The sequence below is a fragment of the Engystomops pustulosus genome, chromosome 3 (genome assembly GCF_040894005.1).
Source record: "Engystomops pustulosus chromosome 3, aEngPut4.maternal, whole genome shotgun sequence".
Classification (NCBI taxonomy): domain Eukaryota; kingdom Metazoa; phylum Chordata; class Amphibia; order Anura; family Leptodactylidae; genus Engystomops; species Engystomops pustulosus.
In genome coordinates, this window is record NC_092413.1 from 182633766 (window position 1) to 182656571 (window position 22806).

At 36.6% G+C, this 22806-nt stretch overlaps 1 protein-coding gene across 3 annotated transcripts in view; it reads right to left on the reverse strand.

Annotated features, from left to right (window-relative positions):
• Positions 1–2847, reverse strand: part of PAX3 (paired box 3) — a 44220-nt gene extending 41373 nt beyond the window's left edge. For 2 of the 3 annotated variants that reach the window (XM_072143138.1, XM_072143136.1), the window contains exons 1-2: positions 2612–2847; positions 874–1109 (exon numbers count right to left, since the gene is read on the reverse strand). In XM_072143138.1, the coding sequence (XP_071999239.1) occupies positions 874–1109; positions 2612–2696 (321 nt within the window). In that variant the 5' untranslated portion in view covers positions 2697–2847. The remainder of the gene's footprint in view (positions 1–873; positions 1110–2611) is intronic. The other variant, XM_072143137.1, reaches the window with a different exon arrangement.
• Positions 2848–22806: the final 19959 nt, after the last annotated feature.

Consider the following 22806-nt stretch of genomic DNA (forward strand, 5'->3'; position numbering starts at 1 on the left):
TTAACTATTACAGATAACTGCATATAACACATGCTAGGTAGAAAATAGATAGTTAGAATTTAAATAAAAGGAAAGTATAGATAGAATTAATAAACAAATAAACTGGTCGGTATGTAAATAGACAAATAGATAGACGGATCCATTAGTGCAGTAGTTGCTACAGGAAAGCCCACAAGTATTCCCCAGCAGTTTGACTCAGGGTCAACTGTATGTATTGATCAGATGGGCAGCATATGTTATGTACATATGATACCTCTCTTATGCCTTAGCCCTATACCATGTAGACAACCCATTCTTACATTGTACAATGTATTTCAGTGTAATCTTCCATGTTAAATAAATATACAAATGTTTATCCACTTGTTGATTGTTATTTCTCCGACAAATAATATCGATAGGGAATCTATAAGAACAATCACCTAACTGTTCTATATATGTACCTTTTCCCTGTGCTTAGGAGCTACCTGTTGTATCTATTAGAAATCTAGATATGTGTCACTTTGTATCAATCTATATCATGTGTGTGTCACTGTGTATCTATCTATATTATTTATGTGTATGCCTCTGTGTATCTATCTTTATTTATGTATATGCCACTGTGTATCTATCTATATTATTTATATGTATGCCACTGTGTATTTATCTATATTATTTATATGTATGCCACTGTGTATCTATCTGTCTATATAGATTCATTTTTGTATTTTTTTGACAACTAATAATATCTTATGCAATAACTATTGTTGAATTTTGCGTCCCTTACAATAAGAAGTAAAGTTATGCAGAATCTGGAAAACTTTCTCTTATTCTTTCACAATTCTAGCATTGTGAACTTATTATGATAGTTCTGGTAGATGAGATCTGGCTCCTCACCTTGGGTTTGCTGCCCCCGATGGCCCCTGGCCTAATGGAGCCAGTCTCCTGGTACCTGCACAGGATTTTGGAGACACAGCCATGGGACACCCGGAGCTGGCGGGAGATGACACAGGGGCGGATGCCATGGTGTGCCATCTCCACTATCTTGTGCCTGATGTGGTTGGGTAAGGGCCTGCCATTGATGAACACTCCACCCAGCTGGTTCACTCTGCCTTGGCCTAGAGGAGTGGACACTGCACGTTAAAAGACACCGGATAAAGAGTTAATAGATTGTTATAAATTCACATATTAGACCCTCAGTATTCATCTAATGTATCACATACATAATCATAACATAGAATATCAGGTATACAAATGGAACAGTGCAGAGTTTAACATATTATTGTCATAGGATTATATGATTTAACCCAAATCTGCAGCTAAGTATCCAGAAATAACGTAATAGCGGCCCCAGCACTGCTACATCTGTATAAAGCAGGATGTGGATATGTAATATGTGTAGTAAATAACATCCTGCTGCAGTGATTACTGGTTAATATGTTGATCTATAGATCATTGAGTCATCATCTGAAGAGAACTTGTGGGGGAAATGAGTGACAGACAGAAGTGCTGCTGCCCAGGAGGAGACTGTAGACAGAGTTCTGCACTTATATCATAAAATAATCATTATCCTAATCCACAATGTACAGAAATGGGACACCCTAGGGACTGGGAAATGGTCCTGCCTCTGCTGTAGTCCACTACAGTCATGTACTTGTAATCAGAATCAGAATTTCATTGGTAAATCTATCTATCTATCTATCTATCTATCTATCTATTTATCTATCTATCTATCTATCTATCTATCTATCTATCAGATAGCTATATATTTATCTACATAATTATATATATTTATATATTATTTATATATACTTACAGTTATTTATAATCTACCTATGTATGCAGTATTCTTTTTTTAATTCTTTTTAATTTAGTATATATATATATATATATATATATATATATATATGGTTAGAAAGATATGTGTAAGTGTGTAATACCTATAGATGCATTAAATATTAACTCATTATAAATATAAATTGATGAACCACGTACATAATAATCAAATGTGTGTAAATGGGGAATATTAAATAATAATGATATAATAAGTGACTTAATATAGTGATATATGGATAGATAAAATAATAACATCATGTTATATGTTGCCATTAAGCTAGAAAGATAATAACATATTTATTATTTGTTGCCAATTAGACACATTTTGAGTTCATAATAGATTATTATAAGTATATATGAATGCATTATTAATTTGCATTTATAGTTAATAATATATATATATATAATCAGATTAGTTATAAATGAACAATTCAGTATACTTCTGTGGTGCAGATCTTTCATCACGCGTAGTTATATCGCATATTATTTAGCATATATATATATATTTGTGTAAAATAAAGAGCATTGAGTCCCATGTTAAGCATATATATATATATATATATATATATATATATATATATATATATATATATATATATATATATTTATATATATTTACATAAATGCAAAATAAAGATCAGAGTCATGTGTAAGGTATACATACATATATTCAGTGATCTTTAATTATTATTGACCCATTAGAAAAGTTCGCATATAGTAAAGTATAAAGTTTCCCCGAATAATAAAAGTGACATAACTCATAGTAACATCACATCATAGCTGACAATCCTTGCTGTACCTTCTAGTGGGAATCCACTCCTGGGGTAGTTCTGTCCCGGAGCTGGTCTCATCATTCTTGGCACAGCTCCAGCCAGGCTTGTCATTTTGGGGTAAGTGTCCCAGAATTAGTTGCCAGTGCCCCCAGCCTCCAGTGGTGCTGTGCAGTGTAGTGTGAGTGTGGATGTGCTCCTCCTGTGGACACTGCACTCAGACACCTCCTGGTTGTGGATGGCTCAGAGTGGAAGGAAACCTCCTCTGGAGTATTTATTAGTTCTATCATGCAGGGCTGCATCAGGAGCTTGTGGCTGCTATTGGCCAGCGGGGGGCGTGTCCCGACCACACAGTCGTGTCAGGATTGGTCGCTGCTCCTTTACTTTCTCTTCCTGCTCAGAGCTGATGACTATCTGCCAGACTATCAGTGCTGCCCATCACACGGCACATTGCTTCCTAATGGGGGATAGCAGCTCTACTTACCAAACATTAACCCATTCACTGCAGCAGCCTGATCAGCTGCACGGGACATGCCATTTACATCTATTATTACATAATATACATGCATATACAAACACACACACTCACATATATATGAGTATAGAACTTTTTGAAACTTTTGTATTTGTTGCTGTTCTTTTGTTTATTTTTGTGTTAACTCTTCACTTTCCCTCTCCTAACCCCTTGTGTATTGTACTGGGGAAGGTATAGGGAAGCCTAGTGTGTTTGTGTGTGTATTTCCCCTCCATATAGGAGTGGGTGTTTTTTCACATAGCATTTGTTGAAAGGAATTTATAGTAGCATTGAGGCTAAATAGAAGCAGTGGATGGAGGATCCCCAGCAGGAGATGACGCCAGGGAGGTTGTAAAGGCTGTCTCTCTGGATAGAAGGTGCCATTGTGAGTGGCCATTTATTTATAACATGGTAAGTGCCAGCTCCACTTTACACTGCAGCTCTCCACAGCCTCCTTTATTTGTAAAACTCTATTCAAGTGACTGTCAGTCCCAGCACTGGAGTCATTCACCGCCTTCATCAATCAAAAGGATGGGAAAAAACACTCAGATTCTCTGCCTTTGAAATAAAAGACACAATGGCTTCCATCATTAACCTCTTAGCTGCCAACCGGAGCCCCTAGTGTGGCATCATCAGGGTTAATATTGTCCCTTCTTTTAGTTTTATGCTGTAATAGAGAAAGACATTCGGATGATACTGACGATGTGCTGTTGAGTTCTGCTCAACAGTTGTGAAGAGGATCCATACAGGAATTATCTATCTATCTATCTATTTATCTATCAATCGATTATCTATCTATCAATCGATCAATCGTTGTGTCTACTATCATTGTAATAATAGTTTTTATTTTAAAAACAGTGAAACTGAACAGGATGAGTTACATTTTCCCAAAAAATAATATATAAAAGTGCTATATATTTAGGAATTATCCAATCGAATACAACATCATAAATCACTGTGCAAGAATATTATATATATATATATATATATATATATATATATATATATATATATATATATATATATATAATACATGCACTAAGGTGCAATGACATAGAGATATATCAGATTTAGTAAAATAAAGATATACACGTTGTTTGTTTTTTAAAGTGTTGTTTATTTTTGTATAAATTTCCTTAAAAACATATTTTAATAACATACATATGTTATAGTATCATTAATCACCGATTATTATTTCATGTTTTTTTTAAAGCACTTTTGTGATAAAGATCTATCTATAAATCTAGCGAACGAACATTTAGCTATATGTGTTTAAGTCTATCTACACATTCACGTAAGTATCTCATATCTGTTTCAAAACTTTTTGAATCTGTCATTTTTATAGGTAAAATATATATTTGTCTATCTACCTATAAATTTATCATCTATCTATGATACGACACAATACACACATATAAATGTATATATATATATATATATATATATATATATATATATATATATATATATATATATATATATATATTTATTTCTATCATATATCTATCCTCTATCTATCTACCTACCAACCACATGTTCATTCCCTGGTTGCCTCTTAGGGAATGAATTGAGAAGGGAGTCATAAGTGAATATATGATAGTTATACAGACAGATCTGAGGAGAGTCCATGACCTCACAGTGGGACCTCCTGGAGCAGACCCCATGCCCCTCTATTATAGTGAGCAGCCCCTATCTCTGTATGTGTGTGCTCAGATCAGCTCATTAAACTCTTATCACATTATAGGGCTTGTTCAGCCTGCAGATTCTCAGCTCTGCTCCAATTACACGAAAATTAATGACTTGGATTTGGTTAATTTAAAATGAATTCCATTTTGGACAACTCCTGCTGTTCCCCTACACGTGGACCCGGGTACAGCAGCTGCCCTCTCTCCTTGGCATAATGCACCATGGTCTCCATGCACTATTGTCCCCATAGGTCACACACTGTATTAACCCAAAATTACAATTATTTTATTTCTCATTGTAATCATTTGAGAACAATTATGAGATATAATGGATTTGTACCAGAGAAAGGGGCGCAGGTTAATGTTACTGGATAGATAGATAGATAGATAGATAGATAGATAGATAGATAGCAGACAGATAGATATATAGATAAATAGATGGATAGCAGACAGACAGATAGATACAGAAAGATAGATAGATAGATAGATAGATAGATAGATAGATAGATATGAAATAGATATAGATAGATGAGATAAATAGAAAGATATGCTTGAGAAAGGCTCAAGACCAATGGGGGCCGAAACGCTGTGAATAAACGAGCACACAGTGTCACATGTGAATAAACCAGTATACAGTGTTTTCAACAAGTGCTGCCCTTTTTTGTTTTGTAAACAGGACGGTAGATATAGATTGATACAAAAAAAATACATATAGATAAATAGATAAATAAAGTAGTTTTATTGTTCCCTCATTCCATCTAAGATCCCTTTATCAATTTAACTCACAATTGGATTAGTAATAATGTTGCAGAGGGTTGTTATATCATTGCAATAAAAAGCTTCACATGGCCCCAGTTCACCTGAAGCTCCTTCCTCTGATAGATGAGGGGTGTCCTGCAGCTGGAATAGTAGCTACTACATCAATAGTTGACACCATATCAACAGAACAGGTATTAGTTATCGCTGAACAGACCCTGGGTTATATTTTTTTGGACATCAGTGACTAGATATTAATCTAATTACTGACATCTATCATTACTGATCTATTTTAGTTTATTTTTTTTTAATAACAAACATTTTAACTGATCTTCCTACTAGATTTATACATTAGGATGCATTAATGTATGCAGGACTCTGTACTGCACTGTGGGTAATATAACTAGTTATAATTATTAATATATGTTTGTACATTCGGACGCCTGTGCTTATGTGGAATTTATTGTGCCTACAAAAAGTACATACAAAAGACATATAGACAGGGGCATTGTATATATATATATACACACACAACAACTGTTCGATCGATAGATAATACATGTATAGACACAAAAACAAATGCGAGAAAGATAGATAGAGGGGAGGATAGATAATTAAATAATACATAGATAGATAAACTAAACATACATAAGTGGGTTATACTGGATATATAGATAAATAAATAAATAAATAAATAAATAAATAGATGGTTCTAGACCAATAGGAGCCGAAACATTGTGATGGTCACCTGTGAATAAACCATTGCACAGTTTAATTGAAGTTTGTAGGATTGCCATTTTTATTTGCTTTGTAAATAGAAAGAGATAGATAGATAGATAGATAGATAGATACATGATAGATAGATAGATAGATAGATAGATAGATAGATAGATAGATAGATAGATAGATAGATAGATAGATGGATGTTAAGGTCTATGGGATGCATCCATTACGTCTTTGATTTAATACAATTGGAACCTAGAACTTTTCTTTCAACTCATCTTTTTCCAAAAAGCCTACAGATAATAAACCATCCATTGATACAGCATTTCATCCGGGGGTGAAAACATTTTCAAGTCAAAGTTCCAGAAGTGTAAAATGACGTCACTTCCTTCAGATATGTCTGACCTCATTATCATAGCCCAGATGGGTGATTGGGTAAGGTAGTATACATTTATCTGTAGACAGATAAATAGATACATAGATACATATATGATCTATAGATAGGTAGATAGATAGATGAAAGAATCCAGCATCTTTCTTCCATAGTCAGACATATGAGAACAAGACAATTACATTCCACAGAATTGATCCTCTTGTGGATGAGGCAGGAGATTTCACGCTCCCCATACAGCCAGATATAGTGATAATTACAGAGTACTGGGGCCAGGTGCACCTTAAATGGGATTAGTAGTAATGTCACAGTCTCCTCCTCATCATCATATGGTTACAGCATGACCACATTTTGTTTTCTCTGTTAATGATAAAATTACTATTTTCTCACTTTAAAAAGTTATGAGCGCAATATTGATGTGGACCTGCCCTCATATTCTGTCATCTGTAATATATTTCATGTATATGTGGTGTATATAGGCATACAAAATGATAGCTAGATAGATGTACATAGATCAAAGATCAAAGATATGATCAAAGATATATTAATAGATAGATCGATGATAGGTGGATAGACAGACATGGATAGATGGATAGATATTAACTTGTATAGGTAGATCGATCATAGATATGTGATAACTGGATAGATTTATTTGTGATAGATTGGTGATAGATACATCGTAGATAAATTAATAATAAGATAAACAGATCATAGACATGAGATAGATATGAAATAGATATGAGATTAGTGAACTGATAAATAAGGTTTATGAAATCGATAGAAATAGGGAGATGAATAGATAATAATCGTCTCTTTTCCAATATTTCATGTATATGTGCTTTTCAATATGACAGCTAGATAGATGATTTATATATATATCATAAATAAATGAAAAGGGAGATAGATAGACAAAGATGTGAGATATCTTAATAGATAGATAGATAGATAGATAGATAGATAGATAGATAGATAGATAATAGATATGTGAGATAGATAGATGATAGATAAATAGTAAATAAATGATTATTGGGTAAACAGATCAGAAACATGAGATAGTAAGATAGATATGAGACAGGATAGATATGAGATAGATAACATATATGAAATTAATTAATAGATAAATTATAGATATGAAAAAATAGGATTGACAGATCATGTATATGTGCTGTATATAGACATACAAAATGATTAATAAAACGATAGATACGAGATGCTAGATAGATAGATAGATAGATAGATAGATAGATAGATAATGAAATAGAGGTGACAGATGAGTATTGACAAATAAGAGTTTAAGTTTTTAGTTTTATTCTGTGCCTTGTACCTAGTATGGGAAGGTTTGGTTGTTTGATGACTTTATTTCTGCACCTTTCTCTTTTGTCTCTTTACTTCAAATGTTTTTCTTTCTTTGAGCAGAAGTGAGAGAGCCTCCAGGTAGCAGAGCCATCCCTAGTACCAGGGGTCCTCTCTCCTGCTGAGCTCCATAATGAGCTGTGAGTGTGGCTCTATTATGGGCAGCACCAGGTTATGGCTTTAGTGCAGGGCTCTCTATCTCTGGGAATAGCCACTTGGCTTATGTTAATGCCCCTTAGTTAGAAGTCTGACTTTCATGTTGGCTATTAGTTAGTAAATGACCTGAGTACCTGGGGCTATCAAACACATTATTTACCCATTAAACTTACCTGCAGGGAAGACGCCCTGATCTCATACAGTTTCAGTGGGGTGTTGTGACACATGTAACAGAGGGTATAAAACAAATATTTAGGGCCATGGTATCTTCAGACAAATGGGTCCAGCAGGATCTGTAAAGTGTGTTATAGGTGTAAATAGTTGTTATTATTAATATAAAAATTAATGAATATAAATAATAAAAAACGAAATACATTATAATTAGGATTAAAATAATGATCATAGCAAAAGGATAATAGAAAATTAATAATCAAAAATTATAACAGTAAAATAATGAATGGGAAGATACAAAGGATAATAAGCATAGTTGTAGTAGTAATAATAATAACTAGACCTAAAATATTATAGAAATGGTATATGTTGTTTATTTAAATATAATGTTTGTTGAATTATATTTTGTAAATATCTAAAAAATATTATGTTCGTTACTATTATTATAGGAGAGAATAATAGTAATTATTAATAGTCATTTTGATAGTAATTATGTATTTTGCATTTATATTGATTTCTTAGGTTTTTTTTATAATGACATATATATATTTAACGAATTCTATGATTACAAGATATTATTCCAACTATCTAATCTAGCTCTTCGTTTAATAATTAAACAATAAATCTAATTTTTTTTAACTTCATGATTTGATGTAATAGGAAAGTATATAGAAACAATAGGATATAGAGTAGTAATGTTTGTGCAGTTCATGAGTCTCCTTGTTGTGTTATCAGAAGAGATAAGATAACCTGATGAGGTGGAGATGGAGGATTAGTAGCCACTTGTGCTATCTCTCCACCCTGTGCCATGTACTACAATGTACAATGTTTACTGATCAGACACTTGTGTGTTTAGATAACACAACACAATCACATCGACAATTAGAGGAAATTATTATATGGCACAGACACATTTCCCCCTCATTACCTGTCCCTAGTGTATTGTCCATCTATACACAAGGAGAAGCAGCACCGACAATACACATCAATGTATTCCCTGAGTATCTGCTACATCTACACATACAACAGGTTGTAGATCACATTTAACCATTGCTGCCCGTATCACATGCGAAACAGTGACGTTTATGTGATAGTGTTTTAATGTAAATTGTGTCTAATAATCATTATTATTATTGCTATACAATTACCATAATCGCCACCTTTATCATGTCTTTCATATATGCATCATTATCAATGCTATTACTATTATTTCTTCATTATAAGCATTAAAACCACTACTGTTATGAATTCCATGTAATGTACCTATTATAATCACTGTTATCACTATGTATATATATATGTGTATCACAGCCACTACTTTCATTATTTCTATGTAATATATGTAGGATATCCACGACTATTATTATTTCTATATATGTATTACAATTACAAGTATCATAACTACTACTGCTGATTATTATTTCTATGTAAGACACATGTTATAACCAATTATTGAATAAATTAATACATTATTACTAATATTTATCTAGCTATGATTTGTTATTGCTATTAACAAATATCTATAAAATACTGGCATTGTAACAATATTTCACTATTCTAATAACATAAAAACAGTAAAAGGTAAGCTTCATGTGGATGGTACCAATAATAATAATAATAATAATAATAATAATAATAATAATAATAATAATAATAATAATAATCATACAACTAATAATTATAGTAGTAAGATAAATAATATTCTTTTAATATGTAATGGAGACTTTACATGAGTTAGGTCAATGTTTATTAGGGATTGTAATAGCAATGCTTTGTAATATATGGTATAGAAGTGGTTTTGTTTTTTTCCAGATAGAGAAGCAGGAAAATAGATATGAGTAATTGATACGAGTTAGTGATAAAGAAGATGGATAGATAATAGAGATATAAGAATGACAGACTGAAGAACTTTTGGATATGATGATAGATAGATAATAAATTGAGATAGATAATAGATATGGGATAGATAGCTAGATGATAGATTGATAGATAGATAGATAGATAGATAGATAGATAGATAGATAGATAATAGATGGAATGTACATTTATAAAAATAAAATAGAATTTAGAGAAATTATTATATACTATTATTACTATCCTTCTTAGGATACATTGGCTGTTACATTACAGTAAAATCTCTACAATTCATGCATAGGGATACAATGTATAGAAATACACCCCAGAGATACAGTCATGTAATGATGGCATCTATAGTAAGAAGACATATTCTGGAGACATAGGCTCCTTGTCCCTGGCGCCTGTATGTGCTGATAGATTGCTGCCCAGATCAGGGGTAGGTCATGGAAACTAGAGCTCACATATTACCTGTAGTTTGTCATGTGCTCAGGAGATGCTCAGGGTCTTATCCTGCAGACATGACTTACCTTCTTCAGGGTCCTCTGTTCTATCTGCTCAGAGTGGTCTACAAGGCACATTAATTATATTGTAAAGCCTGACCCCACCATAGAGAAACATAATCCTGGGAGCTGCACAGCAGCCAGAAGTTTAACATTTGGACATTTGTGAAATGTAATCTGCATACCTAATTGATTCCCACAATATCACTTTAAAGCAGAAGATGTGTATCTGCATGATGGATATTACATTAATAGGCACATCCACTCAGCTCTGCCAGGCATTCAGGCTCTTTGAAGATCACACTTCTTATGTAATGCCCACTTCACACATGAGTCTGGTCATAGTGTTTACCTGGCTTCATATATTCTGAGGTCAACACATAAACATAACTATACTATATGTCTCCTGGTCTGTGTATATGAGACTGGATCACATTAGAGTTGTTTTTCCATCATATATCCAGTATGTTTAGTATAACATGGGGAACAGTAAGATTTGGGAAGGATTGCTCCACATATGGAGATTAATAGCATCATACTATAGATATTGGAGCCAATTCTACATACACTATAAGTATAATGTACTGTAGGTAGGAGAGTGATGCTGACCCTATCCCTATTACAGGTGCCAAAGGATTGTGCAGCTTTGCTCCCTGCCTCTAGCATGAATAATGTATAATGTATATCTATAATGTGGGGCGTGCATGGAATCTCAGTAGGTTGCTACATCCATCAACAAAATTATGGGTCAGTTTTGGTTAAAGTCACACTGTGGTTATTTCATTGTAGGTTATAGAATGGTTAAATTATACATAATAATACAAACAGATTTAGAAATTACGAGATTGTGTTAATCACATGTGATTTTTCATAGGACTGGACATGTAATAAGTTATCACAATGTACAGTAAATGCAGCTAAACAGAGATCTGCTAAATCTATAGATGCATAGATCTAAAATGCACAATGTAGACAGGCTGAGAAGGTTGTAGCACTGACAAGTGGTATTTGGATGATGCTTTATCCATGTTTTGTACAATTCATGAATTGTGATATTTCTGAATTCATATAGAATTATTTCCAATATTTACATATGATAAGAATTGCAAAGTCCACTCCAAAGTGTATAAGCAGTTGTCTTCTCCCATAAAGGTAAGTACTAGTAGGGAATGGACTGTCTGGGCTCCCAATACTGAGAAAGAAGAAGCCACAGTGCTAGTAAGTGTGTACCTGTTGCACGTATATGTACAGTATCAGTTGTGTAGTAAGTAATTGACATTTTGAAGCATCTATCGAGTATAATCAGATATATAAATGCAGCATGGTGCATTTAAAAAATGACTATTCTCACCATGTTTTAGGGAAACTGCTACCATTGATGGACATATACAGTATAAGGAGATTCCCTCCACCCCATCAGATACACCGCTCAGTTATGAGGTGAGTAGTAGTCCCCTCCAGAGCGCTGATGTGTAGGGAATACTTTGTAGCAGCCCTGGTTCCTTTGGTCTCATGAGTGACCAAATTAGAACATGCTGCACACTTACATAATCTGTGGAGTGTATTTCTGCTGTATTTACTAAGATAAGCTACCAAATATGGAAGAAATATGCAGAACAAGCAGAACCAAGAACAGAGGCCTTGGACTGAGTTTAGTTCAACCTGATACAATTGCTTTGCGTATAGCCAGCATTTTCATATGGATAAGTCATTCTTATTTTATGAGCCATTACAATTGAAGGAAACCCATTGGGAACGATTTGCGATTTAGACCAGTGCTTTGTGCGCAGGGCTTTATTTTTTGGCTCCATTAGTGACGAAGACACAAGAATTATTGAAAGGTTATGATATCTTTATAGTTCTGGTGCAGGTTAGGCTTATTTCACACTACAGTTCCTTTCCTCCATTAAAAAAGGAAAAAAATGGAGATTTAACAGAGGTTTAACGTATCACTTAAAAATCCCATTGACATCAATGTAAATTTTAAGTTTTTTGGACAGAAAAAACTACGGAGGCTTCATTACTTTTTCTCCATTTGAAAAAAAAATGCACAGATCCCTGCCAAACTGACCATAATGGATGACAAAAAATGTACATTGATGTCAATAGGAGTTTTAATTAATAAGTTAAACCTCAGTTAAACCTCCATTCTTTACTTGTTTAGCAGAGGGAAGGAAGAGTAGTGTGAATTTAGCCTTATAGAATCTCAGCCATCAAAAACGGAGATATTCTTCAGTTATTTCTCAGTTGATTTGCTTCAGTCTGGCATCCATTTTTCACAGATTCTCATAAATTATAGTCCATGAGGGATCCATGAAAATTGTTCTGGCTAGAATACGCCTTTTAACATAAACTGGAGTGCAAGTCATGATAAATGGGCCCACTGTCTTAGTACATTGAGCTTACTGGGTTTAATCAGTAGTACCAGAATTATGTCCTCTTTGCATCGATAGATATTATGGTGCCATTCACCATTAACAATATAATTTACACATCCACTGCTGAGCCATCACATTAACACCTAATGTAGGTCCTCCCATTACTGCCAAAACAGACATAATGATCGATGTATCACACCTTGCCTTGTTTTAATCACTGGTAAGTAATGATGACTTTTTCCCTCTAGGGTCTTGTTGTAAATGAGCGCATGTTCAGAGTGTGTCCGATCTTCCATTGTCAACTCCAAAACCATGAATTACTACTAATTATCAATCTATGTAATTGCCATCCATTTGCTACTCCTTCTTCTCCACCCACCTCCCCTTATGGATGCTCTAGGAGTGTACTTGGATCTATAATTACTCTAAGGAATGGACATTCTTGTGACCTCTATCTATGACTATAGCTTTCACCTACTTTCTATTTATTATTGCTCAGTATGTGAAACATAATTTTTAAGGGGGCAATAATCCAGAAGACCTATCAATATAAATTCAGGTGTGACCAAGGTGTAATTGTTATGTGACTTATCCACAATGTGTCCTAATTATTAGAAGGCAGGTCAATACTTTCACCACCTTCTAGCAGTAACACTAACAATAACACTATTCCCTACTGTTGGAAATTCATGGTATTGAGTCCAATTTAAGGAGCGAAGTTTTACTATTATAACTCCCCCCCAAGCCATTTGACTTGGTGTTCATTTTTATTATATCTTTTTATTTATTTTTTTAATCTATGTACACTGCAGTACTGTATTGTATCTGATAAACATCTTACTCCCAGATTATCTCCAAATAATGGCATAGGTGGAGCGAGTATGGGTTAAAATACATTAGAGTGTGTCATTAATTTGTGCCAAAATTCTTTAGGAAAAACAAGCCAAACTAAAACCGATATAAGTTAGTTAAAAAGTGTATAAAGAATCACTGAATTTATTGTTAGGCTAAATTCACAAGAACAACTGTGAATGAACACATGGGGGCCATTGATCATAAGTCTCATCATATGCCACTGGGTATTTTTACAGTCTAAGCTGGTGTAGAATTGTGGCATAGCCTGCGCTTCTGCACTGGTAAATCACAGCTCGCACACCTGATTTCAGATGTAGAAGTTGTGATAAATGTGGCTTTTCGTGTCTTGACAGCACAGGCTGCAGTAAATGCAATAATTTTTAATGGATCCGTGCCCATGGCAATGATTTTATCTTTCTTTCACTAGAACTAGACCATAGTTCATGAGGATCCGTGTAAAACAGACTGATGTAAATTGTCCGTGAGAAAAGGAGGAAAATGTCAAGTTTTCATGACTGGTTGGTGAGAATCGGCTCATTCATGTGCAGGAAGCCTTATAGCTGAACCACGAAGGTCCATAAAACAAGACAAAATGAGGCTCAGTATTGTGTGTGGCCTTCACGTGCCTGTATGACCTCCCTACAACGCCTCGGCATGCTCCTGATGAGGTTGCGGATGGTCTCCACCCAAACCTGGCCTAGCCTGTATGTGGTGCAATGTGATGTTAGTGGAGGGAGCGAGACATGATGTCCCAGATGTGCATAATCATATTCAGGTCTGGGGAACGAGCCGCCAGTCCATAGCTTCAATGCCTTCATCTTGCAGGAACTGCTGACTCACTACAGCCGCATGAGGTCTAGCACTGTCCTGCATTAGGAGGAACCCAGGGCCACCCGCACCAGCATATGGTCTCACAAGGGGTCTGAGGATTTCATTTTGGTACCTAATAGCACTCAGTCTACCTCTGGTAAGGACATGGAGGGCTGTTTGGCCCTGCAAATAAATGCTACCCGCTACCCAACACCATGACTGACCCACTGCCAAACTGGTCATGCTGCAGGATGTTGCAGGCAGCAAAACATTCTCCACAGCATCTCCAGATTCTATCACGTCCGTCACATGTGCTCAGTGTGAACCTGCCAGTGGTGCCAATCCTGGTTTTCTCTGGCAAATGCCAAGCATCCTACCCGGTGGACATTGGGCGCTCATGCTCATGGAGTTGGCTTCTAAATGTTTGTCCAGACAGAATTTGCAGGGCTTTGGCAATGCTCCTCCTGTTCATCCTTGCACAAAGGTGGAGGTAGTGGTCCTGATGCTGGGTTATTGCCCTCCTACAACCCCTTCCACGTCTCCTGGTGTACTGGCCTGTCTCCTGGTTGCACCTCCAACCTCTGGACACTACTCTGATGGACACAGCAACCCTTCTTGCCACAGCTCACATAGATGTACCATCCTGGATGAGCTGCACTACCTGAGCCTCTTGTTTGGGTTGCCGACGCGTTGTAAAGAGGTCATACAGGATCATCCTGTAGTGTGTTTTTAATTTTGTGGGCGACTCTAAATTCAGGCTTCCATTGGTTAATAAAATTTTTATTTCCATTAATTATTTTTTTGGTGATTTTGTTGTCAGCACATTCAACTTTGTAAGTATTAAGTGAGAATAATTCATTAGTTCAGATCTAGGATGTGTTATTTGAGTGTTCCTTTATTTTTTGGAGCAGTGTATATTGAAAAGGTAAATATGAAGGAACGTGAGTTAGTAAATAGCAATTCAATGGATAAATTTATATGGGCTGTGATTTCAACGGCCCCAAGCCACAAAATTGAGAACAGGTCCTATAACTGCCTGGGTAGTCTTTTCTACTGCCATGGACATGTGACTGGACCTCAGACAGGTCCGTTGTTTATGGGCAAGGAACACTTATTAGATGCTATAGACCAGTAAATCATCAGGACCAGCGCCTCATTGAGTGCTCCACAGCCCCTAGTGTGGAGAAGCCCTGTGCGGCACGTTAGGAATGGCTTTCTTGGGTTGTTACGTGTTTTAACTCAATTTGTTGCTGTAAATAATCAGAACAATAAGGTTGATTTACTGAGATGGATTGTAGATCTTGTCACAGTGGCTTTATTCATCGTCCAAAATAGATATTTCCCTAAAAATACCAGTAACTAGTGGAAACAAGAAGGGTTTATGTTTTTCTTCTTAATAAAGGGTTTCTGCACGCTTTACAATTTCCACGAAACATTCCAGTGGGTTGGGTACAAATTTTTCTTGACCCTTTTGCATTGGAGTCTGAAGAATATATTCAGGACACTGCAGAGGGATAAAAGATCATAGATAAAGGTATAAAATAAAAAGTATAAAAAATGATTGCATACAACAACCTATATAGCCATACTGAATGTTCCTGTTCTATCCACTATAGGATTTTGGAAGTCAATTTATGATCTCAACATCTCGATTATCGTTCTTTTCAGCCATTATAGTTATATGCTTATCTTCTATACTTTTATGCCATATGAATGGGGAGGATGTTTATTACAGATGCATGTGTGTATTCTTTGGCTGCTAACAACAGAGCAGTAAAATTTGCAGAACAGCAGTCGGCTCAAATATGGGGCCGTGGAATCGTACCATGGGGATGAGTGCTAGCTTGTGAATCAACATATATCACACAGACAACTTCCATGGGGGCATCAGACTGGGGTCTAAAAAACCTAATGGAGTGAAAAATAATGTTTGCTCATTAATGTACACTCTGTACCCCATCTTGACAGAGAAAAACAGAAATGTAGATATTTTTGCTAATTTATTAAACAAGAAAAACTGAAATATCACAAAGTCATAAGTATTCAGACCCTTTGCTGTGATATATTTAACTCAAATGCTGTCCATTTCCTTCTGATAATCTTTGAGATGGTTCTACTCCTTCATTAGAGTCCAGCTGTGTTTAATTAAACTGATTGGACTTGATTAGGAAATGCACACACGTGTCTATATAAGACCTCGCAGCTCACAGTGCATGTAAGGGCACATGAGAATCATGAGGTCTAAGGAACTGCCCCAGGATCTCAGAGACAGAATTGTAGCAAGGCATAGATCTGGGCAAGGTTACAAAATAATTTTTACAGCACTCAAGGTTCCTAAGAGCACAGTGACCATAATCCTTAAATGGAAGTAGTTTGGGATGACCACAACTCTTTATTGACTTGGCTGTCCAACCAAACTAAGCAATCGTGGGAGAAGACTTTTGGTGAAAGAGGTAAAGTAGAACCCCCAAATCACAGTGGCTGAGCTCCAGAGATGCAGTAGGGGGATGGAGGAAGATTCCACAAAGTCAACTATCACTGCAGCCTCCACCAGTCGGGGCTTTATGGCAGAGTATGCCAAAGGAAGCCTTTCTCAGTGCAAGACATATCAAAAATAGACATGAAGGACTCCCAGACTATGCAAAATAAGATTCCCTGGTCTGATGAGACAAAGATTGAACTTTTTGGTGTTAATTCTAAGTGGTATGTGTGGAGAAAACCAGACGCTGCTCATCACCTGCCAAATATGATCCCTGCAGTGAAGCATCATGCAATGGAGATGTTTTTCTGCTGCAGGGACAGGATGACTGGTTACAATTTAAGAAAAGATGAATACGGACAAATACAGAGATATCATGGATGAAAACCACTTCCAGAGTGCTCTGGACTTGAAAATGGCTTCCACCTACGTTCACCATCCAGCCTGAGTGAACTGGAGAGGATCTGCAAGGACGAGGCAGAGGATTCCCAAATCCGAGTGTGAAAAGCTTGTTGCATCTTCCCAAGAAAACTCCTGGCTGTACTAGCTCAAAAGCTGCTTCTACTCAATACTGAGCAAAGAGGCTGAATACTTATGGCCATGTGATATTTCTGTTTTTCTTGTTTAATAAATTAGCAAAAATCTACATTTCAGTTTTTTTGTGTCAGGATGGGAACAGAGTGTACATTAGTAAGCAAAAAAAATTATTTTGATCTTTACCAATTAGCTGCAATGAAATGAAGAGTGAACAATTTACAGGGGTCTGAAAACGTTCTGTATCCACTGTATATCATTGCAATTGAAATCATTAATTTAGCTTGACCAAGCTGTTATGTGGAGAACTCAATCAGATATAATCAGAGTTTTAGGAAGAACATGGGGGGACATTGATCATAGTTTTTTAGACTATTTAGCCCTTAATGTCACCTTTTTTCAATCTCGTTTCATTATCGGTCACAAATGAGATCTACTTTGTAGGGTTATAATTTGAGACAAATTTGGCTAAAAATTAGGCGCAAATGAATTGGACGTGCGACAATTCCAAAACTTATTTACTAAGGCAAAACTAAATCAATCAAAAAACGCAAGCCAAAAAATAAAAACAAACCAGGCGCAAAGAAAGGCGAACCTGAGACTCACTATGATTAATGTCCCCCATAGACTTACTTTATTATTTCTTTTATGTAAAAAGTTGTCTAATTGGTAGCTGTTAAATTCCTATTTCATGTACACATGTATACATGTACTTGGATGCATCTTTTAACTCCTTCCCGATGTACGATGCATGTCAGGTGCGGGTGCATGGAGGGGGCTCACGGGCTGAGCCCTCTCCATAGCTGGTAAGTCTTTGCTGCATATTCCTACAGTGTTATCCCTTTGATTGCTGCCGGCAGCTTTGCGCATGGGCGCCGCATTAAATTGTGCAATTTGCACATTTTAATGAATGAGGATGAGAATAACTGTAGTATGGCAGTATATGATAGGATTGATCAGACAACCAAGGGTTAAAGTACCCTAGGGGGTCTAAAAAATAGTGAAAGCAAAATAAATAAATAAATAAATAAAAACCCTAAAAATTTAAATCACCCCCCTTTCCCTAGAACTGATATAAATATAAATAAACAGTAAAAATCATAAACACATTAGTTATTGCCGTGTCCAAAAATACCAGATCTAGCAAAATATAATCACGGTTTTTCACTGTGTTTTACCCCGTAACGGAAAACAGCGCCCAAAATCATTTTGAAAAATATAAAAAATTAAATAAAAAGTGATAAAAAGGCCATACAGTCCCAAAAATGGTAGCATTGAAACCGTCATCAAAAGTCGCACAAAATGACACCCACAGTTATTGGCACCAGAAATTTTTGTAAATGTATGAAAACATTATAAAACCTGTACAAATTTGGTATCCCCGTGATCATTTTCACTGCATTTGGATTTTTTTTCCCACTTCCCAGTACATGGCATAGAATATTAAATACTGTCACTATGAAGTGCAATTTAAATAGAAAACAAGCCCAAACACAGCTTTTTACATGTGAAAAAAAAAGTTATAGTTTTTTGAAGGAGGGGAGTGAAAAATGGAAATGAAAAGACAAAAAAGTGCCGGTCATTAAGGTCTGTGCTGGTAGCCAAGGCAAAGTACAGAATCGCAAAGCAAACTCGTGGTTGGAGACAGGCAGGAGGTCAGGACAGCCAGCACAGGATCAGAATCGGGGACGTAGCAGTAGGTCAGGGCACGCAGCAAAGGATCGTAGTCAGGAACGGAACCAGGGTCACAACAGAAATTGAGAAGACAGGCACAGGGCATCAGGAACAAAGCTTTCTCAAAGGCACAAAGATCCAGCAGGGGTCACAGGAAGAGGCTGAGCATTTATAGATTGTCAGGTGGCCAGCGCCAATTAGCAGTGCAAGGGCCCTTTAAATTTCAGATGGCCGGCGCAAGCGCATTAGGAGGTGGAGACACACAGGCTGAAGCAAGGAGCGCGGCTAGGTGAGTGAGGTGGCTAATGGCTAGCGGGGGCACACGCATAGCCATAGAGAGCAGAAGATGAGTAAAGAAATCAGGCGATACCTTTTTGAGGGTGCCTGAGAATGTTTGATGCTGAGCTTTCCAGAATGCTAGTTCTCTTGGTCAGACATGGTGTTATGCATGAAACAGAAAACTCACAGCATTTCATGCACACAAGTCTGTGATCATCAAAGGATCACTGATGTTTCAGACATAACATCATGTCTGACAAATAGAACGAGTATTCTCGAAAGCTCACCATCAAATATACTCAGTTAGCCCCAAAAAGGTATCACCTGATTTCTTCATTCTTCTTCTGTAGTAGATAAAATAAAATATAAAAAGTATAACTTGGTAACTTTAGTACAATAATTAGTATTTCCATCATGCTATCTCTTTCACAAGAGAGTAACGGGACTTCCATTGAACTATCGTTCCCCATATCATTTAGATAACTGTTTTTCCAATTTATAGCAAAATGTGTAACGGAACCAGTTGAACACGAGTGTGAACTTAGCCTAAGGCCACATGCACAGGAACGATTCAAACAGGAGAATATTTGCAGGCTCACATTGCCAATGTCAACAGAAAATCAGTGCCTGGACCACAAACACAGACAGAAATAGGAACCACGCTAATTTTTTTGGGTGGTGCTGGCAGTTGGTCCACCCACAGCAAGGTGCATGTGCCTGATGTGGTTATGCACCCATAAAAATTAATGCGGCTTGTGCTATCTGGAAAAAAACAACCACACGGCCCGATAACACTTTTGTGTGTGTGACGTTTAACTCATTTGACAGATGGGCTCATACATACTACAAGCTGTAAAGGGGAACGCACAGCAGTTTATGGGATCTTATTGTGCTATTATACTTGTAAATCTAAATATGGAGGCACTGTGCTGTTCTCTGTTAGATCTATTCCTAATAACTGATTACCATATACCTATCTCGCATGCCATGGTTCAAAAAGAGGGCATGGTGGTAAATCTGTCCAGATATGGCAACAAGCCAATAAAAAAACCATGCTTTTTGTTCCATCATAACACTGCTGTAGGAAAAACTATGGTGGACTGGTGGACACATGCAAACTCATCGCAATAATACATTATGGCCCACATTTACTATTAGTACAGTAGTGCAGTAGGCCTCACAAATGTGCATGGGGCGACACATTCATGAAGACCGGATCTCTACGTGTGCCAGGTTGTTTTCCGGTTCCCTCAGTTCATGGGGCGTGCGTCACATTTTTGTTGGACTTGCTAACATAAATGTGGTGGCTGTTGCGAATACACACCGAAATGCCCCTTTCTGTGCACAGAATTGTGTCGCGGTGTGCATAGTGGAGCTTGTGGCAGTACAAACGTCCCCATAGATGACAATGGCTGCACGGAGCAACACATGTCCTATCTTTCCCTGTTTTACGTGCCATGCACCGTGAATCGGTATGGAGAGGGGAGGGGTCGCCCCCTCCTCCTCTCCATGGTGCCGTAAGCATGCGTGCCTGGCCATAGCCATTGGGCATACGTGAGTGGGAAACGAGCCCTTACATGTAGGTGTTCCTGTATGATTGGAGGATAGAACCCCTTTTAAACTCTATTTAAATAAAACCATTGAACCAATTTAAGAAACCAAAAGTCATTGTTGAGTAAAACATCCAAGTTTCATAAAGACTTTAGCAAAATCGGTTGTTTCCAAAGTATGTTCTCTCTTAAACTATTAGCCAGCGCACACAAAGAATCCGCTGAGCTTATGGCAGAGTATTTCTGTCAGACTTGCTTATGGGAAGAAAAAGCAGGCCGTAAAGGAACAAAACTTAATCCGTTTGTGGCAAAGCTCTGCATAGCTCCGAACCAAACATCATATTCTTGTTAATGAGATACAGTAAATGAGGCAAGCTGTCTCCGAGAAGAAAACATCGCGGCTAAAATAAGGTCTATGAAAGAACAAATAACATAAGAAACAAATGAATTTCTTGGCGTAAGATGAATATTTGAAGGGTCTGAGTAGCAGTTTGGGAAATGGTTGTAAAATGAGAAAGAGAGAAGATAAGCAGTGGACATGTCATAATGGACTGTATCAAATTCTACATCTGGATAGGTCATTTTCTCCCAGCAATGTTCTTTAGTGTAAAGATTACCGGCAGGGATAACTGGGTGCTAATGCTTATAATTTATCATCTGTATCGAATAGAAGACAGCTGATTAATCAGACCGCTGTCAATGTTCACAGGCGGAAGGAGCATGGGATCTCTAATACTGTGAGGAGTGATGACGGCTACACTTACAAGGCTTGGCGTCAGTTGTTCTTGACTGAAAAGTCTAACTATTATCAGTTTAAAAACTTGAATCCATAGTTAAATCCAAGTACACAACTAGGCTTGGGTCCCCTGTAGCAGCCATGTAGGAGAGGTGGTTTTGCCTAAAATCATCATTAAAGCCATCATTAAGCCATTAAAAATCATCAAACGGAGAGGAAAATGGAGAATTGCTCAGAATCTCCATTTTTTTCATAAAAAAACCAAAACATATCAGCAAAAATTTTTCAACTAGCTTGAAGTACAAAGTGTCCCGAGAAAACATTCTCAAAATCACTTGGATGTGTTAAAGCGTTCCAAAGTTATAACCACTTATAGTGACACATGTCAGTTGTGTCGAAAAGGTGCAAAATGGCCAAGTCATTGAGTGGTGCATTTAGAATATACATTAATTAATGGGGCTGTATACATATGTACTGTATCTAGAGGATTGGTGTATTTAATGTGGGGGCACAATGACTATGTCAGTTATTGCAATGTTACCATTACTTTATTGGCTAACATAGTGGTCAAGGTAGGGAAAGTGAATTCATCTGATGAAAGATGTCATATGTGAGTCACCAGCCCTTATAATACACATGAGCTCACAATTATGTCACAACCTACAGACACAGTACACAGCTATATATGGAGCTACTGTGGCAGTACACATCCATACATTGAGCTACAGCAGCACTACACAGTCATACATGGAGCTACAGCGGCAGTATGCAGCAATACATGGAGCTACAGCGGCAGTATGCAGCAATACATGGAGCTACAGCG